The 18676-nt window shown below is 44.9% G+C and overlaps 1 protein-coding gene across 4 annotated transcripts in view; it reads right to left on the reverse strand.

Annotated features, from left to right (window-relative positions):
* Drosha (drosha ribonuclease III) overlaps positions 1 to 18630 on the reverse strand; it is a 119315-nt gene extending 100685 nt beyond the window's left edge. For 2 of the 4 annotated variants that reach the window (XM_028884400.2, XM_028884398.2), the window contains exons 1-7: positions 18479 to 18630; positions 17166 to 17254; positions 14559 to 14624; positions 10408 to 11238; positions 9503 to 9595; positions 3602 to 3712; positions 3130 to 3364 (exon numbers count right to left, since the gene is read on the reverse strand). In XM_028884400.2, the coding sequence (XP_028740233.1) occupies positions 3130 to 3364; positions 3602 to 3712; positions 9503 to 9595; positions 10408 to 11238; positions 14559 to 14575 (1287 nt within the window). In that variant the 5' untranslated portion in view covers positions 14576 to 14624; positions 17166 to 17254; positions 18479 to 18630. The remainder of the gene's footprint in view (positions 1 to 3129; positions 3365 to 3601; positions 3713 to 9502; positions 9596 to 10407; positions 11239 to 14558; positions 14625 to 17165; positions 17255 to 18478) is intronic. The other 2 variants (XM_028884399.2, XM_028884401.2) reach the window with 2 other exon arrangements.
* Positions 18631 to 18676: the final 46 nt, after the last annotated feature.

The following is an 18676-nucleotide window of genomic DNA, read 5'->3' on the forward strand; positions in this document are numbered from 1 at the left end:
TGCTTTGTCTCTAACCGGTGCCCTGGAGGGCAGAGGAGGGCGGCAGAGTTAGAGACAGTTGTGAACTGCCACATGAGTGCTGGGATCGGACCTGGAGCCTCGGCATGAGCACCCGGGGCTTTCAACACTAGGCCATCTCTCCAGCCCGCTCCCTTTGCTTACACCGTTCAAGGGAGATGACCAGGAGGGAAGCTGCTCAGACACCTGCAGTCTGGCATTTGCCGTTGAATCCTATTGTCTCTGGCAGAGAAAGTGGTAAGGATGTCAGAGCCGCCACGGCAGCGTCCTCGGAATGGGGAGAAATACAAACGGCTACCAAGAGTGAGGAACCCACAGGAACCACGGTAAGCAATGAAACCAGAACCTCTGCTCAATAGCCACAAAGAACAAAACAATTTAATGAATGAGAAAACATTTTCTCTAGCACTCCAGAAAGAACATACTACCCTTCTGACACCTTGATTTAGCCAATGAGATCCAAGCTTAACTTCTGGGCCCTGGAGCTACGAAATGATCAACACTTGCTTTTGAAGCCACCCAGCTGATAAAGCTTTGTTACGGCCGAAATGGCAAACATAACCCACGGAGACAAGTGGTACAGCTCTGGCAGAGGTGAATGGGGGAACCGGGCAAGGCCCATGCCCTGTGTATCCTATATGCAGACATAGGTAAGAACAGAATGCCTACCCAGTACAACTCCAGAACGGTGGAGGATTAAGACAACCTCAGAGTGCTAGCCCTGAGCCCTCGACACACCTTCTTATAAGAAAACTAAACCCAACTCACTCAAGTAGCAGTATTTCTTACGGCAGCCGGCCTCGCTAACAGAACACTGACTTCCTGCCGCAGATATTGTACGACTAATTAGGACATTGGAAACACAAAATAAAATGTCAGCACCATGAAAGTGCTCAGCACAGGCACCTTCCCTTTGCTACGTAACAGGAACTTGCTGACTTAAAAGCCTGCTCCAGTTTATCAAGTATCATACCACTACCATGGAGTCCTCAAACCCTTGTCTTCCAAAAACAAGGAAATCTTTCAAGGTCCCCAGAGAAGGGTCCCAATAGGAGGAAGTGAGCGTCCAAAAACAATGCATATCCAGCAGGAGCTGTACTTCAGGGCCAGCAAGATGACTTGGCCGGTAAAGGCGCTTGCTGCCGAGCCCGACCACCTGAGTTCAATCTCATAACCTTCCTGGTGGATAAAGGGAACCAACTCCCCCTGATCACACTCACTCTCACTCTCTCTCTCTCTCTCTCTCTCTCTCTCTCTCTCTCTCTCTCTCTCTCTCTCTCTCTCTCTCTCTCTCTCACACACACACACACACACACACACACACACACAAAATAAACAAATGTTTACAAAACTGTACTTCAGAGTCGGGGTTTTAATCTTTGTCTGTATGGTCCTCTCTTGAGATGCTGGGCGGTGACTGTGAGATGTTCCTGAAGGCAGCCACGCCATTATGACAAGATACAAACATATTCTATTTCATACTATGCTGCCAGGATTTCTTGGACCCACGTTTCAAAACTTTCCATGAGCTACTCAATACTTTGTAAGATGACTGAAGATGATTTTTGTCCAATGACAGAATAGAACCTAAGTGCTCTGTGCACACTTAGGGCAGAGTAGGGTTACTATGACATTTGGTAGGCATGTTAAATATATCTTGGACTTAAGACATTTTCAACTTATCATGGTGTTACTGAGATGTAGCCCTGTCCTAAGTCAAGGAGCATCTCTGTTTTCACAGAACCCCCAACAGCAGAACCCCATCTTACCTAACCTCAAGCACTAAATCTCACATGGCCAACTTCTTGGGCCCTAAATCTGTAGGACTCATTCATTTCACTAATGAACCTTGTATCAAGTATTTGATATGAACTTAATTTATAATTAATGGGGTTGGCACAATCCTTACAGGGAAGAAAAGGAAACAAGAAAGAGGATGAAAGAAAACAGTGAAGATGAAGGAAAATGAAGAGGAGGAAGTGTGTGGAGGGCTGAGGCCACCACACAACGGCAGTGCCCACGTTGAGACCTACAGGAGCGCATCCCAAGGACTATGCACATGGAGTCCCCTCTACAGCACAGGAAAGCAGACAGAATGGCTTCCCCTCCCCAAATCAAACAAGATGTGCTGGAAACTTCCTATGGCTAGTGATCTTTCGGTCAAGACCTTTTGGTATATATATATACACACACCTCAAAATGAAACTCAAATCCTTTACCTCCCATTTGAGGAAACACACACACACACACACACACACACACACATGCACACCACCATAGACTAGTTGTAGGTTAGAGGTCACAAAAATACCAGTATGAAGATCATTAGCATCACAGAATGCAGAATCCTTATGTACATACTAACTAGACTCTTAGCTTTTGGCGTCTTTAAAACACTGTTTCTCTACAATAGTGATTCTCACCTTGGGGTGATTCCCCTCAGGGAACGCTGTGGTTTGAATGAGAGATGCCCCCCATAGGCTCAGGTAGAAACACTTGGTCCTCAAACAGTGCTGCTGTTTGGGGAAGTTACAGAACCTTTAAGAGGTACAGACTAGCTAGAGAAGAATATCTCTGGGGTAGGCTTTGAGTGTTTACACCCTCACACTGCCTCCAGCTCTTGCTCTTCACTTCCTACATGCCACCGAGATGTGATCTCTTTCTACACCACACCATCCTGAGGCGCCCGATCTTGTCTGGTCTCAGAAGACAGACAGGCAGGGACCTGGTGAGTGCTGACTGCCTGTCCTCAGCTTCTTGCTGCAGCCAGCTGCTGCCATGCCAGCTGGGTCCCTGCTATGTCGGACTCCAACCCTCTGGAGCCACAAGCCAAATACCTTTCTCCTTTAAGCTGTCTCTGGTCGTGCTATTTTACCATGGCATCAGAAAACTGACACCGGGCTCAGGTGGCACATTTGAAGACAGCTTTGGTTCTCACCACTGGGGAAGGGTGCTACCAGGACCCAACAGGACCGACAGATGCTGCTTATACAATACAATACAGAGGCAACAACATAATACACAGGCAACGCCCACAAAGAATTATCGGCAAAGGCCACCAGGGCTGGGCTGGGGAAACCCCAGTGGGCACGGCCTCGGCCTCAGACCTACCACCTGATCCATGGGGTCGCTGGAGTAATAGCTCTCTGAATGTGTACAGCGAATCCACACAGGTTTGAGCAGCTCCTCCTCCTCCTCCTCCTCGTTTCGGTCAGGGGGCGCCTCCTCCGACTCTCTTTCTTTGATGGAAGTATAGTTCTTCTCTTTGCCAGAGCTCTGGCTATCACTCCACCTGTCTTTGTCCTCCTCCCAACGAGCTCTCTTCTTCTCCCTGCTTGGAGACCGGCTTCAAAAGGGGGCGGGGGGGGGGGGGATGAAGAGCTAGTCATTAAAAATAACATGCCATCATCTCAGCTAGCTGGTGCATTTTCCACCTACATGCCAATGCCATGCCAATGCCATGCCAATACACCACACCAACTTTCACTAAATCAGTGATTCCCAAATGCCAGCCTGCTAGCATCAGAATCGCCTGGTTTGTTTAAAAATACAAATTCCCAGGCCCTACCCCAGATTTACTTACTGATTCGCAACCTCCGGGGGTGGGGCCCAAGAATCTGTATTTTTAATACTCTCCCCAGGTGATTCTGGTGCGCATCCGGCGGGTTCAGGAGTAACTGGTAAACCATAGCTCCTAGGAAAAAAAGATACTTAGAAAATATTTGGAAATTGTTGGGAGCCATGCAGCCTAGTCTCAGATCAGCATGTGACTACCTGCCCAGCTGGTTTCCTCAGGACAAGGCACTTATGGAAACAGACTCTCACTTGGCAAGGACCATTATGGGACAGCGTAGGAATCTGCAAAATTTGTGCCGCTTTCAGACTCTTTTCTCTCATTATATTGGTGATTCTCTGGGCAGTTTTTAGTTTTACTTCATCAGTCACACAGGCAACAGCTGTAATTTTCCCTGGAAATTCTGTTCCTTTTCAAATACTTTCCCCTAAGATTCAGTAGGCGGCTAATGTTTCTTAAATCTCTTATCTGCGATTACTAACTGCAACTTCCAATCCTGGGCACTTTTCTGACTCAACAGAGATAGTTAGGTACATATGAGAAAACAACACTTGTAATATTAACCATGTCTCACAGTTCTGGAGAGGAGAGTAAGGTGTGCATACACAGAATAGGGAAAATCCTCAGGAATACACATAGTGCCAACTGTTGAGAGTAAGCTCCCTGGACACTAAGCATAGAGTCATGGCAGGATCTGGTATGCTCCAAGAGAGAAAAATACAATAAAAATGTGGGATGGATAGATCCATCTTTACCACACACAGGAGCTTATATTGGAGGAAGAAGTATGGTGTAGAGAGATGGGAAGAGTGCTTTGTCAAAGTCTGCCTTTTACAGAAGATTGAGACACGGGACCCTCTTGTAGAAAAAGGCACTGTAGAGAAATATATCTTGCGGACATGAAGGAATTGTCTGGGATTGAATATTGTCCTTAAAGCATTGTGCCCACGTCCATTACTTTTTAACTTTATAACCACAAGTAGCTGCCAGCTGACATGGGCTGAGAGCAGGGTGTGTCTGGCTCGGTATTTAGTGAAGCTGCAAAAATGCTGACCTCTGTGTCTAGAATAATATGGAGCGGTGGGAAGGTGTGTTTGGGAAGTATAAAGGGGAACAATGGGGGCTTTTATAATGATCACATGTATTCCTTAAACTGTGATGTATTTCTTTTTTTTTTTTTTTTTAAGGAGAGGGTCCCCCTTTTTTTGTTTTTATTTTATATGTATTGGTGTCCCATCTGTATGTATACCTGTGTGTGGAATGTCATATCCCTTGGAACTGGAGTTACAGACAGGTCTGGGGAGCTGGCATTGGCAGACAGTTGTGAGCTACCATGTGGGTACTGAGAATTGAACCTGGGTCCTCTTTAGGGGCAGCCAGTGTTCTTAAGCTCTGAGCTATCTCTCCAGCCCCGTGATGTATTTCTTAAAGTCAAAAATAGAAGCCAATAATACAGCTGTTCATGTAACCCTGGTTTTAAAAAAAAACAAAAACAAAACTCTGTTTAAGTATAAATAAAGACGGCCTGAGCTACTGGGGCCATGTGAGTGCAATCCACTGGGTGGTCAACCGATGCCCTTCCCCACCTCAGAACCTGAACCAGAGCCAAGGCTGGACCCCGGCAGGAAATCTCTACTTATGGACAATTTCATCAATGAAGATACTAGTTTTGAATCTTTCACATACTATTTCGCAAAAAAAAAAAAAATTAAGCTTCCTAAAAATGAATGCATGCAGCCTGACAAGTAATCTGCTCGAAGCAACACTCACACTCATAAAGACAGACTTGAGTTGCTGCTCGATCGAGACTGTGCCTAATTTTGACCCTCAAAATATTCATGTCAACTTAGCTAATAAAGAAGGTAAGAAATCTACTGTCCTTGAATTCTTGGGGCTTAAAATGCATGAAGATTAATCCTATGGATGTACTTGGAGGCAAAAAAATCTAGAGCAGATTCTAACTTAAGCCTATTAAATTTAGACAGACCTTAAAAAATCCTTCAAAAAGACAGCTAATAAGAATAGCCACATTATTAAACCAGTGGTCACTCCCACTGTCCACTGATAAAGTTACTTCTACCCAAGAAAGCTGAGACCAGCATGGTGGCTCATGGCTGTCATCTCAGCACCTGGGAGGCAAAGATGGGAAGACTGCTATAAATTCTAGACCTCCTGACACACAGTGAGCTCCATGCCAGCCTGCTAACAGATATGAGACCCTGCCTCGAAAATTTCTGTAACTTCTAAACACACATATTACAGCATGCATCATTCGTTTTGTTACCAAAAACCAAAAAGCTCTAGTCAAAATAAAACAAATGGGATCACGAGATTGTTGTGGGTTATCTTAACCATGTAAAGCTGTTACATGTGTTTATGTTGCAGAGTATTATTTTAACAGTGTAAAGGTGTGTTATATTTGTTTCTGCAGCCTTCGTTAATGATGTAAAGACGTGTTACATTTCTTTATGCTGTATTTGTTTAATGATGTAAAGATGTGTTGCTATTTCCCTTGCCTGCCTAAGGCACCTGACTGGTCTAATAAAAAGCTGACCGGTCAACAGCTAGGCAGAGGAGGGACAGGCGGGGCTGGCGGGCAGAGAGAATGAGTAGGAGGAGGAATTTAGGCTGGAAAGAAGAAAGGAGAGGACAGGGGCTGGGGAGATGGCCCAGCAGTTAGGAGCACTTGCTGCTCTTGCAGAGGATCTGGGTTCAGTTCCCAGCAGCCACATGGTGGTTTACAACCATCCCTAACTCCAGTTCCAGGAGATCTGTTCCCCTTCTGACCTCTGCAGACACTATCTATGCACACATATGATGCACATACATACATGGATGCAAAACATTCACATGAAATAAAATGAATATATCTGATAAAAATTTTTTTAAAAAAAGAAGAGAAAATGAGGGAGAAAGAGAGGAAGATGCTGAGAGCTAGCCAGGCAGCCGCCAGGCAGCAAACACAGAGTAGAACACACAGAAAACAGGTAAAAAGCCCCAAGGAAAAACACAGATGAAGAGAAACAGGATAATTTAAGTTAAAGGGGAGGAAAAAGCACCAGAAACCAGCCTAAGCTAAGGCCAAGCACTCGTCTCTGTGTCGTGATCTGAGAGGTGGCTGGTGGCCCGGAAGAAAAAGCCTGGTACATGAGATGGTGCGCACCAACTAAAGACGCTGATTGACAAGTAGAATCCCCGGATCCTACAGGATGAAAGGAGAGGAAACACTGTCCAAACACTGTCTCCTGACCTCTCCACACGCACGGGCACGCTCACACACGAACGCGCGTACACACACACACACACACACACACACACACACACACACACACAAGTACATAAATAAAATGTGGGTGCACTGTAGAAGAAGAAAGCACAGCCTGGGTTTATTGGCATATGCCTAAAACCCAGCACGCAGGAAGCAGAGGGAGGAATGTTGCTGAAAGTCTGAGCCAGACTCATCTCCATAGCAAGTTTTAGACCAGACACAGCTACATGGTGAGACCCTGTCTAAATAACAACAAAAATAAATAAAAAATAAAATAAAAAGCAAAGAAAGATAAAGCATAAACCCATGACAAAAAAATATCCACACCCGCATAGATAACAATCATAGTCCATGAATGTTTGTAAATATTCCTAATCAGGAATATGTTCTATTTTAACACACCTATATCTGAGTCATTTTTCACAGGTTCCATTCTGGTTTTGCTTTCTATTCTTTGGAGGCTGGGTCTCATGTAGCCCAGGCTGGCCCCAGACTTAGTTTGTAGCTGAGGTTAGCTTTGAGTTCCTGATCTTCCTGCTTCCACCTCAGAAGTGCTGGGATTACAGGGTGACCTAGCACTGGATTTTAATCTCTCATGTAGAGACAGTCATTTAACAACTCTAACACTGGTCGTGTGGGTTAACATTTCCCTGCTGAGAACACCATCGTGTTTTTACTTGTTTGTCACAGCAGTCACCACCGTGTAGGTGCTGGTTTTCAGTCTTGTCCCCATAACCTAGCACCGATTCAAGCTACCATCAAAAACACTTGCAAGTTCTCATCTCCGCACATCTCATCAAAACAGTTCTTTTGAAATCTTTGCCATTCTAATAAAGTAAATTAATTCACAATTTCTTACTAACTAAATCTTATCTGGTAAATGCATACGTGTATATGATGCATTCTGATTACCTCCTACCCTCTCTTATAAAAACTATGGAGTGCTCCATGAGTTTACATGTCCTTCTTGCATAGGGGCCATAATCTCTGTAACATTCCAATTCTTTTGGCATCTGAGCTGCTGAAGCAAGCAGACTTGGTATCACTAATGACATGACAAAAGTTCATGTCACTTTTTTTTTTAAGATTTATTTATTATGTATACAGTGTGTTCTACTTATACGTATTCCTGCACATCAGAAGAGGGCACCAGATCTCATTACAGATGGTTGTGAGCCATCATGTGGTTGCTGGGAATTGAACTCAGGACCTCTGGAAGAGCATCCAATGCTCTTAACCTCTGAGCCATCTCTCCAGCCTCATGTCACTTCTTTTGAGAACACTCTGGTCATAACGTTATTGCCTCAGACTGAACTCATTTTTTTATCTTTCTTCATATCTCCCCCACTCACAATAAGGAAATTGGAGATAGAGGCTTGCCACAGGATGAGAACCACTGATCTAGACCATCAGACTCACTTCTGCTGCAGATTAGTACAGAAGCCTTCACAGCTGATTTCCTGACATCCCCAGCTGACTTTCTAAGAGCATTTCTCTACACTAAGACCTTCGCACACGCTCTTCTCGCTTCCCCTACAGTCCTGGTTACCTACTCTACTTCAGACATTGGTAAGATTTCTCTGCATCTACTCCATACTAGATCTTTCACTGCTGGGTTCCTCAAAGTTGATTCCTCCAGTGTCAGCCTCCCAAATGTTGGGACAATGAATTGTGAGTCACCACACTCAGCTTCTGAAACCCTATTTTCTGCTTTTCTTACTTACATCTGTGGTAGTTTGAATGTAATCCCTATAATCTCACAGGGATGGCACTATTAGGAGGTTGTGTCTTTGGAGTGGATATGGCCTTGTTGGAGGAAGTGTGTCCCTGTGGGGGCAGGCTCTGAGGTTTCTTATGCTCAGGATACTACCCAGTGTCTCAGTTAACTTCCTGTTACCTTCGGGTCAAGATGTATCCAGCACCATGAGTGCCTGTACACTGCCAGACTCCCTGCCATGATGATAATGGACTGAACCTCTGAACTGTAAACCACCACTTCAATGAACTGTTTTCCTTCATAAGAGCTGCCATGATCACGGTGTCTCTTCATAGCAATAGAACCCTAACTAAAACACTACCTATTTCTAAAGTCAAGTGCTCGCAGAATCATATATAGTTACCATTCGTTTGGTACTTATTTTAGGGTTGGTTCTAAGTGTTTAATGTGTATTATTTCCGTGACACTTTACCAGTCAATAAGGAAAATCAAACTACTCTTATGTTACCTCAAACCTGTCCGACTCCAGGACCACTCTTAGATGTGGTCTTAGATGATCTAAGACCACAGATTTAAACATAGAAATGATGCTTTAAACTGTAGCAGTCACAATCGTGGTGTCTGTTTGCTAAAGGGGGCATAAACTGAATACTTTGCTTTTTTTTTCTGAAACAAGTAAATTTAAGAACATAATTATGAATAATTTTTTTTAATCTAGACTTATTAGTCCATAGTTTTATTGCACTGTGGATGGATTGTATACATACATACATACACACAGTTTCTAATTTGGGGACACAAAGTCCGTATGAATGTTGGGCTTCTGATTTTCCAGGCCACCCTGGCCAGAGCTGAAAAGAAGACTTGGCAGACAGTGGCACATACACAGAAATCGGAATTCTGAGAGCCTCCGACACCTGCTTACCTTCCAGACCTCTTATATTCTTTTTTGTAAGACCTTTCCGGAGATGGCGACCTGCGGTTGTCCCGATGCCTGTGTCTCTCTCGTTCCCGCTCTCTTAGAAGAAATAACACACACAGCTGTTTTCAGCAAAGACTCACAACACCATCTCTGCACTGAACTTTCCTCTGAAGAAGTGGCCCGTGGCTAAGAAAATTCTAGGTGCTATTCCTACTACACCTCCTCGTTTTACTAGAGGGACAGACAGTCTCTACGCAGGCTGTTTTCCAAGTCATCACTAAGTGCTAAACGGAAGTCTACCTGAGTCTTCTTAAGGCCTAACGACCTAACCCTTCGGCAAAAGCATTCAAGGACTCCCTTACCCACTGATTTCTAGAAAACTCTATTTCCTTAACAAATGAATGCAGACTAAAACTCATATAGCCAAGATAAGAACAAGAGATTTTGTTTCGTAGACCAGGCTGGCCTCGAACAGGACATTCACGTGCCTCTGCCTCCCGGGTGCTGGGATTAAGAGTGTACCACCACCACCCAACTTACATTGTTTTTCTTTACAATTAACTTATTTCTCAGTCTCTCTTCTAAAATGTCTAAATCATGGGGTTTGTTTTTGTTTTTGTTTTTTTTTTTTTAGCAAATCAACGTACATGCCAAGTGACGGTGGCAGTGGTGGCACATGCATTTAAATTTAATCCCAGCACTCTGTAGGCAGAAGCAGACGAATCTCTGAGTTCGAGGCCAGCCTGGTCTACTGAACGAGTTCCAGGACAGCCAGGGCTACACAAAGAAACCCTGTCTCAAAGAACCAAAAAAAAAAAGTTGACAAGTTTTTGTGGGTCTGCCGGCAGATAGAAACTGGCCGTGCCTGTGCCTGTGGCTTTACTAAAGCACTCTCCATGCGGGTGTACCTGCTCCTATCGTAGCTGCGGTGGCGGGACGGCGATCTCCCCCGCTCATACTCTGACCGGTAGCGGCTGTCCGGTCTTCTCCTCTCAGGGCTGCGGCCTCGCTCCCGGCGCTCCAGGGACCGATGCCTCTCACCGCGCCCGTGGCTGTGATCCCGGTGCCGGTGGTCATCATAGTGCTTAGGCCTTTCTGGGGACCGCCTCTCACTCTGAGCCTTTGGGAGTGGGTACGGAGGGAGGTGTCTAAAGTGAGGGCTACTGCTGTTGTTGGCGCTGGGCGGGAAAGAACTGGAGTTGTTCTGGAAACTGTTGAAATTGGGAGGCGGGAAACTGTTCGAGTATCCAGGAGGGTACTGGTAATTAACCTGCTGGGGCATGACCGGAGGGGGCGGGGGGTGGGGCATGGAAGGCGGGGGGACCATGTAGGGGTAAGTGCCTTGTCCGGACGGTGTTCCAGAGACGGGTGGGTTATTAGGGCAAGGCATTGGCGGGGGCATGGGTGGGAAACAGGGCGGAGCTGGGAAAGGGTGTCTCATCTGGTGGTTGGGGAAAGGGGGCCTGACTGGGCAGGGCGGGACGGGGCCTTGGGCTGACGGCGGCATGGGTGGCGGGTAGGGTACAAAGTCCGGTCGCGGAGGCATGTAGTTGGGAGCTTGGGAGTTCGAGTACGTGGTGGAAGGGGCACTTGGAGGCTCATATTGATATTGCGCAGGTGGCTGCTGAGGATGAAGGAGTCTCAGGTTTTGGGGCCTGAAAGCTGGTGCTGAGGGTCGGGCTCCATGTCCTCCTCGTCCTCGGGGACACCCTCGTCCTGGGTGGAACGACATTCTGTGACTTTTTAGAGAGAAGGAAAAGAGAAATCAAAACATGGGCCTCACCAAGATCCACATCAATGGAAAGAGAGAAATGACGCCTGCAAGTTGTCTTGTCCTGTGACCTGCACACACACACACCAAATTGAATGGAATTTTGAAGTAATTTTGTAAAAAAAAAAAAACAAAAAAACAAAAAACCTTATGGGATGCAGGCAGTGGTGGCGTACACCTTTATTCCCAGCGCTCAGGAGGCAGAGGCAGGCGGATCTCTGTGAGTTTGAGGCCAGCCTAGGCTACAGAGTGAGTTCCACGGCAGGCTCCAAAGCTACACAGAGAAACCCTGTCTCGAAAGAAAGAAAGAAAAAAAAAATGAGTTCCAGGACAGTTAGGGCTACACAGAGAAGCCCTGGTCTTGAAAAAGAAGGGGAAAAAAAAGCCTCACGAAATAGGGAGAATATGAAGACCTGAGTTCGAGCCCCAGAACATATAAAAAAGCCAAACATGGTGAATGTGCTTGTAATCCCAGAGCTGGGAAGGCAGGGACAGGTGGATTCCTGAGGGCCCCTGGCCACTCATACAGTGAGAGAAACCTATCTCAAAAAATAAAGTGGGTGGCACCCGAGGAAAGAAACGGCACCCGAGGTTTGTCCTCTGCATGCATCTATGTGGACCACACACGTCACTACGTAAACAGGGTTTCCCAAATACGGGACTGTCCTGATGAGTGCTGTGGGGGTGTGAAGGAAAATGGCCCCCACAGACTCATAGGGAGTGGCATTATTGGAAGGAAGTGTGGCCTTATTGGAGAAAGTGTGTCACAGAGGGTGGGACTTTGAGGGTTCAGAACAGATGCTATACCAACTTACGAAACGCGTCTGCATCCAGTCCCATCCCCGATTTCCTGCTCCCAGCAAAGCTTATCTTACCACAAGCACCTAGAGCCCCATCTCCAAAAAACTAGGGGGCCGCTACTCCCCACCCACCATTTCCCATCTTTCCCGACCACCAGACCCTGGACACCAGCACTTGAGTGTCCAGTCTACTCAACATAAAACACTTGCCTTGGCCTCCAGTTCGCCCTCAACTATGCATTTTCTCCTCTTCTTCACATTTAAAACTTCCTGAAAATGCTACTGTAGATTAAACATTTTTGCTTCCTCGAAATTCTTATATTCCTATGTGGTGATACATGGAGGAACGGCCTCGAGGAAGTAACCAGGGTTAAAGTAAGTCACAGGTGTTTACTAAAGTAAGTCATAAGCGTGGTGGTTTGAATGAGAACGTCCCCCATATGTTCATGTATTTGAAGGCTTAGTCCCCAGTTAGTGGAACTGATTGGGAAGGATTAGGAGGTGTGGCCTTGTTAAAGGAGCAGTGTCACTGAGGGTGGGCTTTGAGGTTTCAAAAGCCCACACCAGGCCCAGAGTCAGTCTCTCTGTCTGTCTCTGTCTGTCTGTCTCTCTCTCTCTCTCTGTCTCTCTCTCTCTGTCTCTCTGTCTCTCTCTCTGTCTCCTTGCCCCCCTGCTTGTGGTTCAGCCTGCCTGTCAGCCACCACACTTCCTGCCATGATGATCATGGACTAACACTCTGAAACTCTAAGCAAGCTCCCAATCAAATGCTTTCTCTTACAAGAATTGTCTTATTTATGGTGTCTCTTCACAGCTGGGCGTTCTAATAATGGGATTAGTACTCTTATGAAAAAGGAAGAGAGAGAACCCTGTCTCTACCTGGTGAGGGATGATACAGCAAGAAAGCCACCTGAACACCAGACAGTAATCTTCACCATGAAAGCACACCTGAAACCTAACCATGCTGGCACCTGACAAATGCATACAGTCCTCCTTTAGTACCCAAGCAGGATTAGTGCCAGGACCTTTATCTCTAGTTGCTGAGAAACAATATGCTCAACTCCCTTCCCAACAAATATCATTTGTTGGGCATCAATGCATAAACAAGGGAATCATCCTGAAAACTTTTTCTCCCTTACCCCATTTAACTAAAACTTTATTTTTAAACTGACATCATGTGTCACTACACCTTAATAAATAAGGTTTTGTTTTGTTTTGTTGAGATATAGTCTCATTCTGCAACCCTGGCTTGCTTGAAAACTCAATACAGAGCAGGTTGGATTGGAAGTCACAGAGATCAGTCCACCTCTGCCTCCCAAATGCTAGGATTAAAGGTGTGTACCAACAATATTTTTTAAAAAATAAAATTCCTTTTTTTTTTTGTAAATACTCCCTGAGTACTTCCTTACTTAACTACAATTATATTCTTGCTAACTCTCAACATTCTTTTTTTTTTTTTTTTTTTTTTTTTTTTTTTGGTTTTTCGAGACAGGGTTTCTCTGCGTAGCTTTGCGCCTTTCCTGGAGCTCACTTGGTAGCCCAGGCTGGCCTCAAACTCACAGAGATCCGCCTGGCTCTGCCTCCCGAGTGCTGGGATTAAAGGCGTGCGCCACCACCGCCCGGCCTCTCAACATTCTTATCACCACACATAAGTCTTCTGTGATGGCTATTCTTGGTTGTCAACTTGACTACATCTGGAACTAAAAACTCAAAAATGGATGCCATGCTTGTGAGGGATTTTTGCTTAATTTGACGTAAGAAGATCCACTTCTGATCCAGACCTTTGAGGTAGGAAGACACATCGTTAATCCAGATCTGTAATCCAGATGTAATGTGGGTCACACTTTCTGCTAGAAGTTTATATATATAAGGACATGGAAGAAGGAAGCTTTTGCTCTTAGCCTGCTTGTCCTCGCCTTGCTAGCAAGCCCACTGGCATGAGAGCCTACTTCTTCGGGATTCCAGGATAGACTGAAGACCAGCTGAGACATCCAGCCTTGTGGACTGAGCAACTACTGGATTCTTGGACTTTTCATTCACAGCCAGCCAGTGTTGGATTACCTGGTCATCCAGTCTGTAAGTCATTCTAATAAATCTCTTTCTGTATATACCAATTCATTCTGTAAATTCTTTAACTCTAGAGAACACCGGCTAACACATCTTCCTTAGATTTCCTGCTCTTACAATATTCAATGCTGTTTCTTAGCAGGTGTTACAAGCACCACCGTCCACCAACTAAATTCTACCTTCAATGCCTACTTGCAGTCAAGAACTGCAAGCTCACTCAGGGGACGGCTCTAGGATGTTTCACTCACGCTCCTGGTCTGGTTCTTAGCCCTGCACACAAACTTCTAATGTGCTGTGACCATAGATTAAAGAATGAACACAGTCCCTGCCCCTCCCCTCTATCGGAAACGTTACCACCTCTTGCCCACTACCTACCCTCTCTTCTTCAGTCTTCCCGAACTGCCATTTCCAGCATACCACTTACCACGTATTGCCTTGCATGGTGATGTATCCTCTAGAAACGCTCCATCTCCCACTCAGAATGTACGCTCTACAAGACAGAAAGAATATTTAAACATGTTTTCAAAACTGCCAGTGCTATAAAGTAGAGTTGTTTTTTTGTTTGTTTGTTTGGTTGGTTTTTTTTTTTTTTTTGCTTGTTTGTTTACAATTATCTTAACAATAATTTTAAACCCTCAGCTGGTGGCGGTGGTACACGCCTCTAATCCCAATATTTAGGAGGCAGAAACAGGCAGATCTCTGTGAGTTCAAGGCCAGCCTGCCTGGTCTACAGAGCAAGATCCAGGCCAGGCACTAAAACTACACAGAGAAACCCTGTCTCAAAAAACAAAAAAAAAAAAATTTTTTTTAAACCCTTGAAAATGCTTAGCCTATTAACAAAATCAGGAACAACTATCGAGTTTCCAAGCAACTTTCAAGCTGTCCTGATTAGTTGTACTAACTCAAAACTAACTATTGCTAAACTGACCAGAAGCACAGCCACCTCCCATCTCTGGTTTGGTAAAAGATTGAAGGAAAGATTTTCTCTGTCACTCACACTCCCTCCACTGTAATATAAAGTAGGCATAAATCCAACCCAAAAATCACAGTGAAACCTGCACTCAAATTCAAATATACCCACAACCTAACTAACACAAGTTACATTATTTACTTTCATTCTCTGCTCTTCTCACAGAAGAACACTGTCAAATAAATGACTTTTGAAATATTTCAACGTTGGCAAAAAGCTTTAACACACACACATACAAACACTAAATGCCAAAAGCTTTAATGTAGAAACATCTTTCTAGGGGCGGAGAATAGCTCAGCAGTTAAGAGCACCTGCTGAGTTCAGTTCCCAGCACCAATGTTGGGTGGTTCACAATCACCAGGAGATACCACGCCCTCTTCTGGCCTCTGGAAGCACCTGCACACTTGTCTACATACAAATAAGTAGACCACTGAAATTGAGACAATAAAGAAGACACAAACTGAGGGAATCATGGAAATAGAAATTCTGACTAAACCAACAGGAACTACAGACGCAAGCATAACCAACCGAATGCAAGAGATGGAACAGAGAATCTCTGACGTTGAAGAAACAATAGAGAAAATAGATTCGTCAGTCAAAGAAAACACTCATGCCAAAAAAGTTGTAACACAAAACGTCCAAGAAATTTGGGATACCAAGAAAAGACCAAACCTAAGGGATAGAAGAAGGAGAAGAATACCAACTCAAAGGCACAGAAAATATATTCAACAAAGTCATAGAAGAAAACTTTCCTAACATAAAGAAAAAAATACCTATGAAGATTCAAGAAGCTTACAGAACACCAAATAGGCTGAATCCAAAAAAAAAAAAGTCCCCTCGCCAAATGTAGACCAGTGGTTCTCAACCTTCATAATGTAGACCTTTAATGCAGTTCCTCATGTTATGGTGACCCTCAACCATAATATTATTTTGTTGACCCAAAGGGGTCACAACCCATAGATTGAGAACCACTGATGTTGACACACTGTGATGGTTATTCTTGGTTGTCAACATAACTATTCCGGGTGCACATCTGTGAGGGATTTATGCTTAATTTGAAGGGGGGGGGGGGACCTACTTCTAATCCAGGTCTTTGAAGTAGGAAGACTTACCTTTAATCCAGATCTGTAATCTAAATCTAACCTGGGCCATACCTTCTGCTGTAAGCCTATATAACTTGCTCTTTGCCTGTTTGTTCCTGCCTTGTTAGCAAGTCCATTCCTTCACTGGCATTGGAGCCTACTTCTTCAGGACTCCAGCATATAATGAAAACCAGGTGAAACATCCAGCCTCAAGGACTGAGCAACTACTGGATGCTTAGACTAATAAATCCCCCTTCTTTTTTTTTTGTTTGTTTGTTTGTTTTTCAAGATAGGGTGTAGTTTTGGTGCCTGCCTCTGCCTCCCAGGGATTAAAAGCATGCACCACCACCGCCTGGCATACATCCCCTTTCTACAGATGTAGTTCTTTAACTCTAGAGAACTCTAACACACACACATATATATACGAACCTATAGATACACATTCACAAAAATAAATAAAATTTTTAAAAAACGCTTGTCTTTATCAAACTGACAAAGTAAAAAAAAAATTACAAATAACTTGAGCTCTGTCAATTACTGTTTAATAAACATAGCTACCAAATAATATGATTAATGATTATTCCTCATTCCAACACTCTCATGATTAAACCTGGGACCCAAAGAGCTCCTACTAGCATCACAGGTTCCTCAGAGCCAACAGAATTGAGTGCAAACTCCATGCTCAGCATTTGAAGCTCTAAAGGACCAAAACCCAACCTCTCCCAGGCTTATCATCCTATTTCCTTCTCCACAAGGCCCCTCTCAGCCCATCCTTTCCCCGCCCGTTAGCAAACCCGAGCACTATCATGAAACTTCTTAGCTCCTACAGTCCCTTACTTGTCCACTGAATTTGTACCCACCCACCAACCTCTTACTGAACCTATTCTGAGAAGCATTCCTGATTTCCTTTGGGAACATAACCTCATCCCTTCTAAACTGCTACTGCCTGGTCTATACTCACTTCTTTTATAGAACTTACCAGCAACTGCCTGTGGCAGTCAGGGGTGCCCATGTTGAGCTCCTTCAATGTCACCAGATCCTTGAAAGCATGGGTTCATTCGGTCACTTCTGCACACAATAAACGGCAGGCAGGTTTTACTTTTTGTTTCTGTGTCACTAAGTTTGAATTTCCCTTCTTCTCCCCACAAATTTGCATTATTGAAACCACCCAGGAAGCAGACATTTTCACTGATTCATGCATCATTTACTGAGTCAATCAATACATGTGAGGCACTGTCCCAAACTCTGTAGACTCAAAGATGAACATGGCACACACAAGCCTTCAGGGCTCAAAGATCTCAAAACCCATATACAAATATTTTTATAATAATAATAATAATAATAATAATAATAATAAAACCAGCTGGGCAGTGGTGGCGCACGCCTTTAATCCCAGCACTCGGGAGGCAGAGCCAGGCGGATCTCTGTGAGTTCGAGGCCAGCCTGGACTACCAAGTGAGTTCCAGGAAAGGCTCCAAAGCTACACAGAGAAACCCTGTCTCAATAAATAAATAAATAAATAAAATAAAATAAAAAATAAAACCAGACACAAAAAGAAAACTTCAACATGATTAAAAACAAGAAAATAAGGATGTAAAGACTTCAAGATAACAAAAAGTAATATAATGAAGCTAGACAACAGTCAGGGTAATTAACACCTCTGGATAGTGTAAAAATGGAGTGGGACACTCACTACCAGACCACCCTGGACGTTTCTACAGTCAGAAAAGCTAAAACATACTAAACTAATGTATTGTGGATGCAAAATTTAACTCAAGTCAATGAATTCAATGTAAATGAAAAATGTCTATTCCTGGGCTGTCATTTGAAAGCAGTAAAACCGAGGGAGCTATTATGAACAGTTGACTAGTCCAGGAACGTCAATCGAACACACAGAGTTGCAAGGTGTGACTACAAGTCACTGCGACTCCGCACTTTGCCATGGTTGAACCCTGAAGCCCGGCCTCCGCCTGGTGGATGCTCAATTGCACGTTCTCTGGTTTGCATCTCCCGCCAGCCTGCGAGGTAAGCGCGGGACTCCGGGACTCGCCTCCCCGGCGGCCCTGGGCCTGGACCATGACTTGTGCTCCACGAACAGATGAAAGGCACCCCATCCCGCTTCTGCATATCTGCGGGATCTGCACCGAGGGTCGCTCTCTCGCCCTGGGCGGCAGATCTGCACCGAAGCGGCCAGACCCAACTCCCAGGATCATTTCGCTCCGCCCTGGACTCCATTGAAATCCCGACCCTCGATACTCGCTCTCCAAACACCCGCCAAGCGCCCCCATTTACCTACAGACAGCCCCCGGGTCGCCGCCGGAGCCAAGCCTGGTTACTACAACAGCCTCCACGGCAAAGGCGCCGCCCGCGCCTCCGGAACAGGAAACCCCGGGAATTAAAAAGCAAACCTGAAAAAGCTGAGCCTAGGGAGGGAAAACTCTCCGGAGAGCGTCGCAGCACCTTTGCGCCGTGATTGGCGGGCCAGCGAGA

Source organism: Peromyscus leucopus, chromosome 11 (assembly GCF_004664715.2).
Source record: "Peromyscus leucopus breed LL Stock chromosome 11, UCI_PerLeu_2.1, whole genome shotgun sequence".
NCBI lineage: Eukaryota > Metazoa > Chordata > Mammalia > Rodentia > Cricetidae > Peromyscus > Peromyscus leucopus.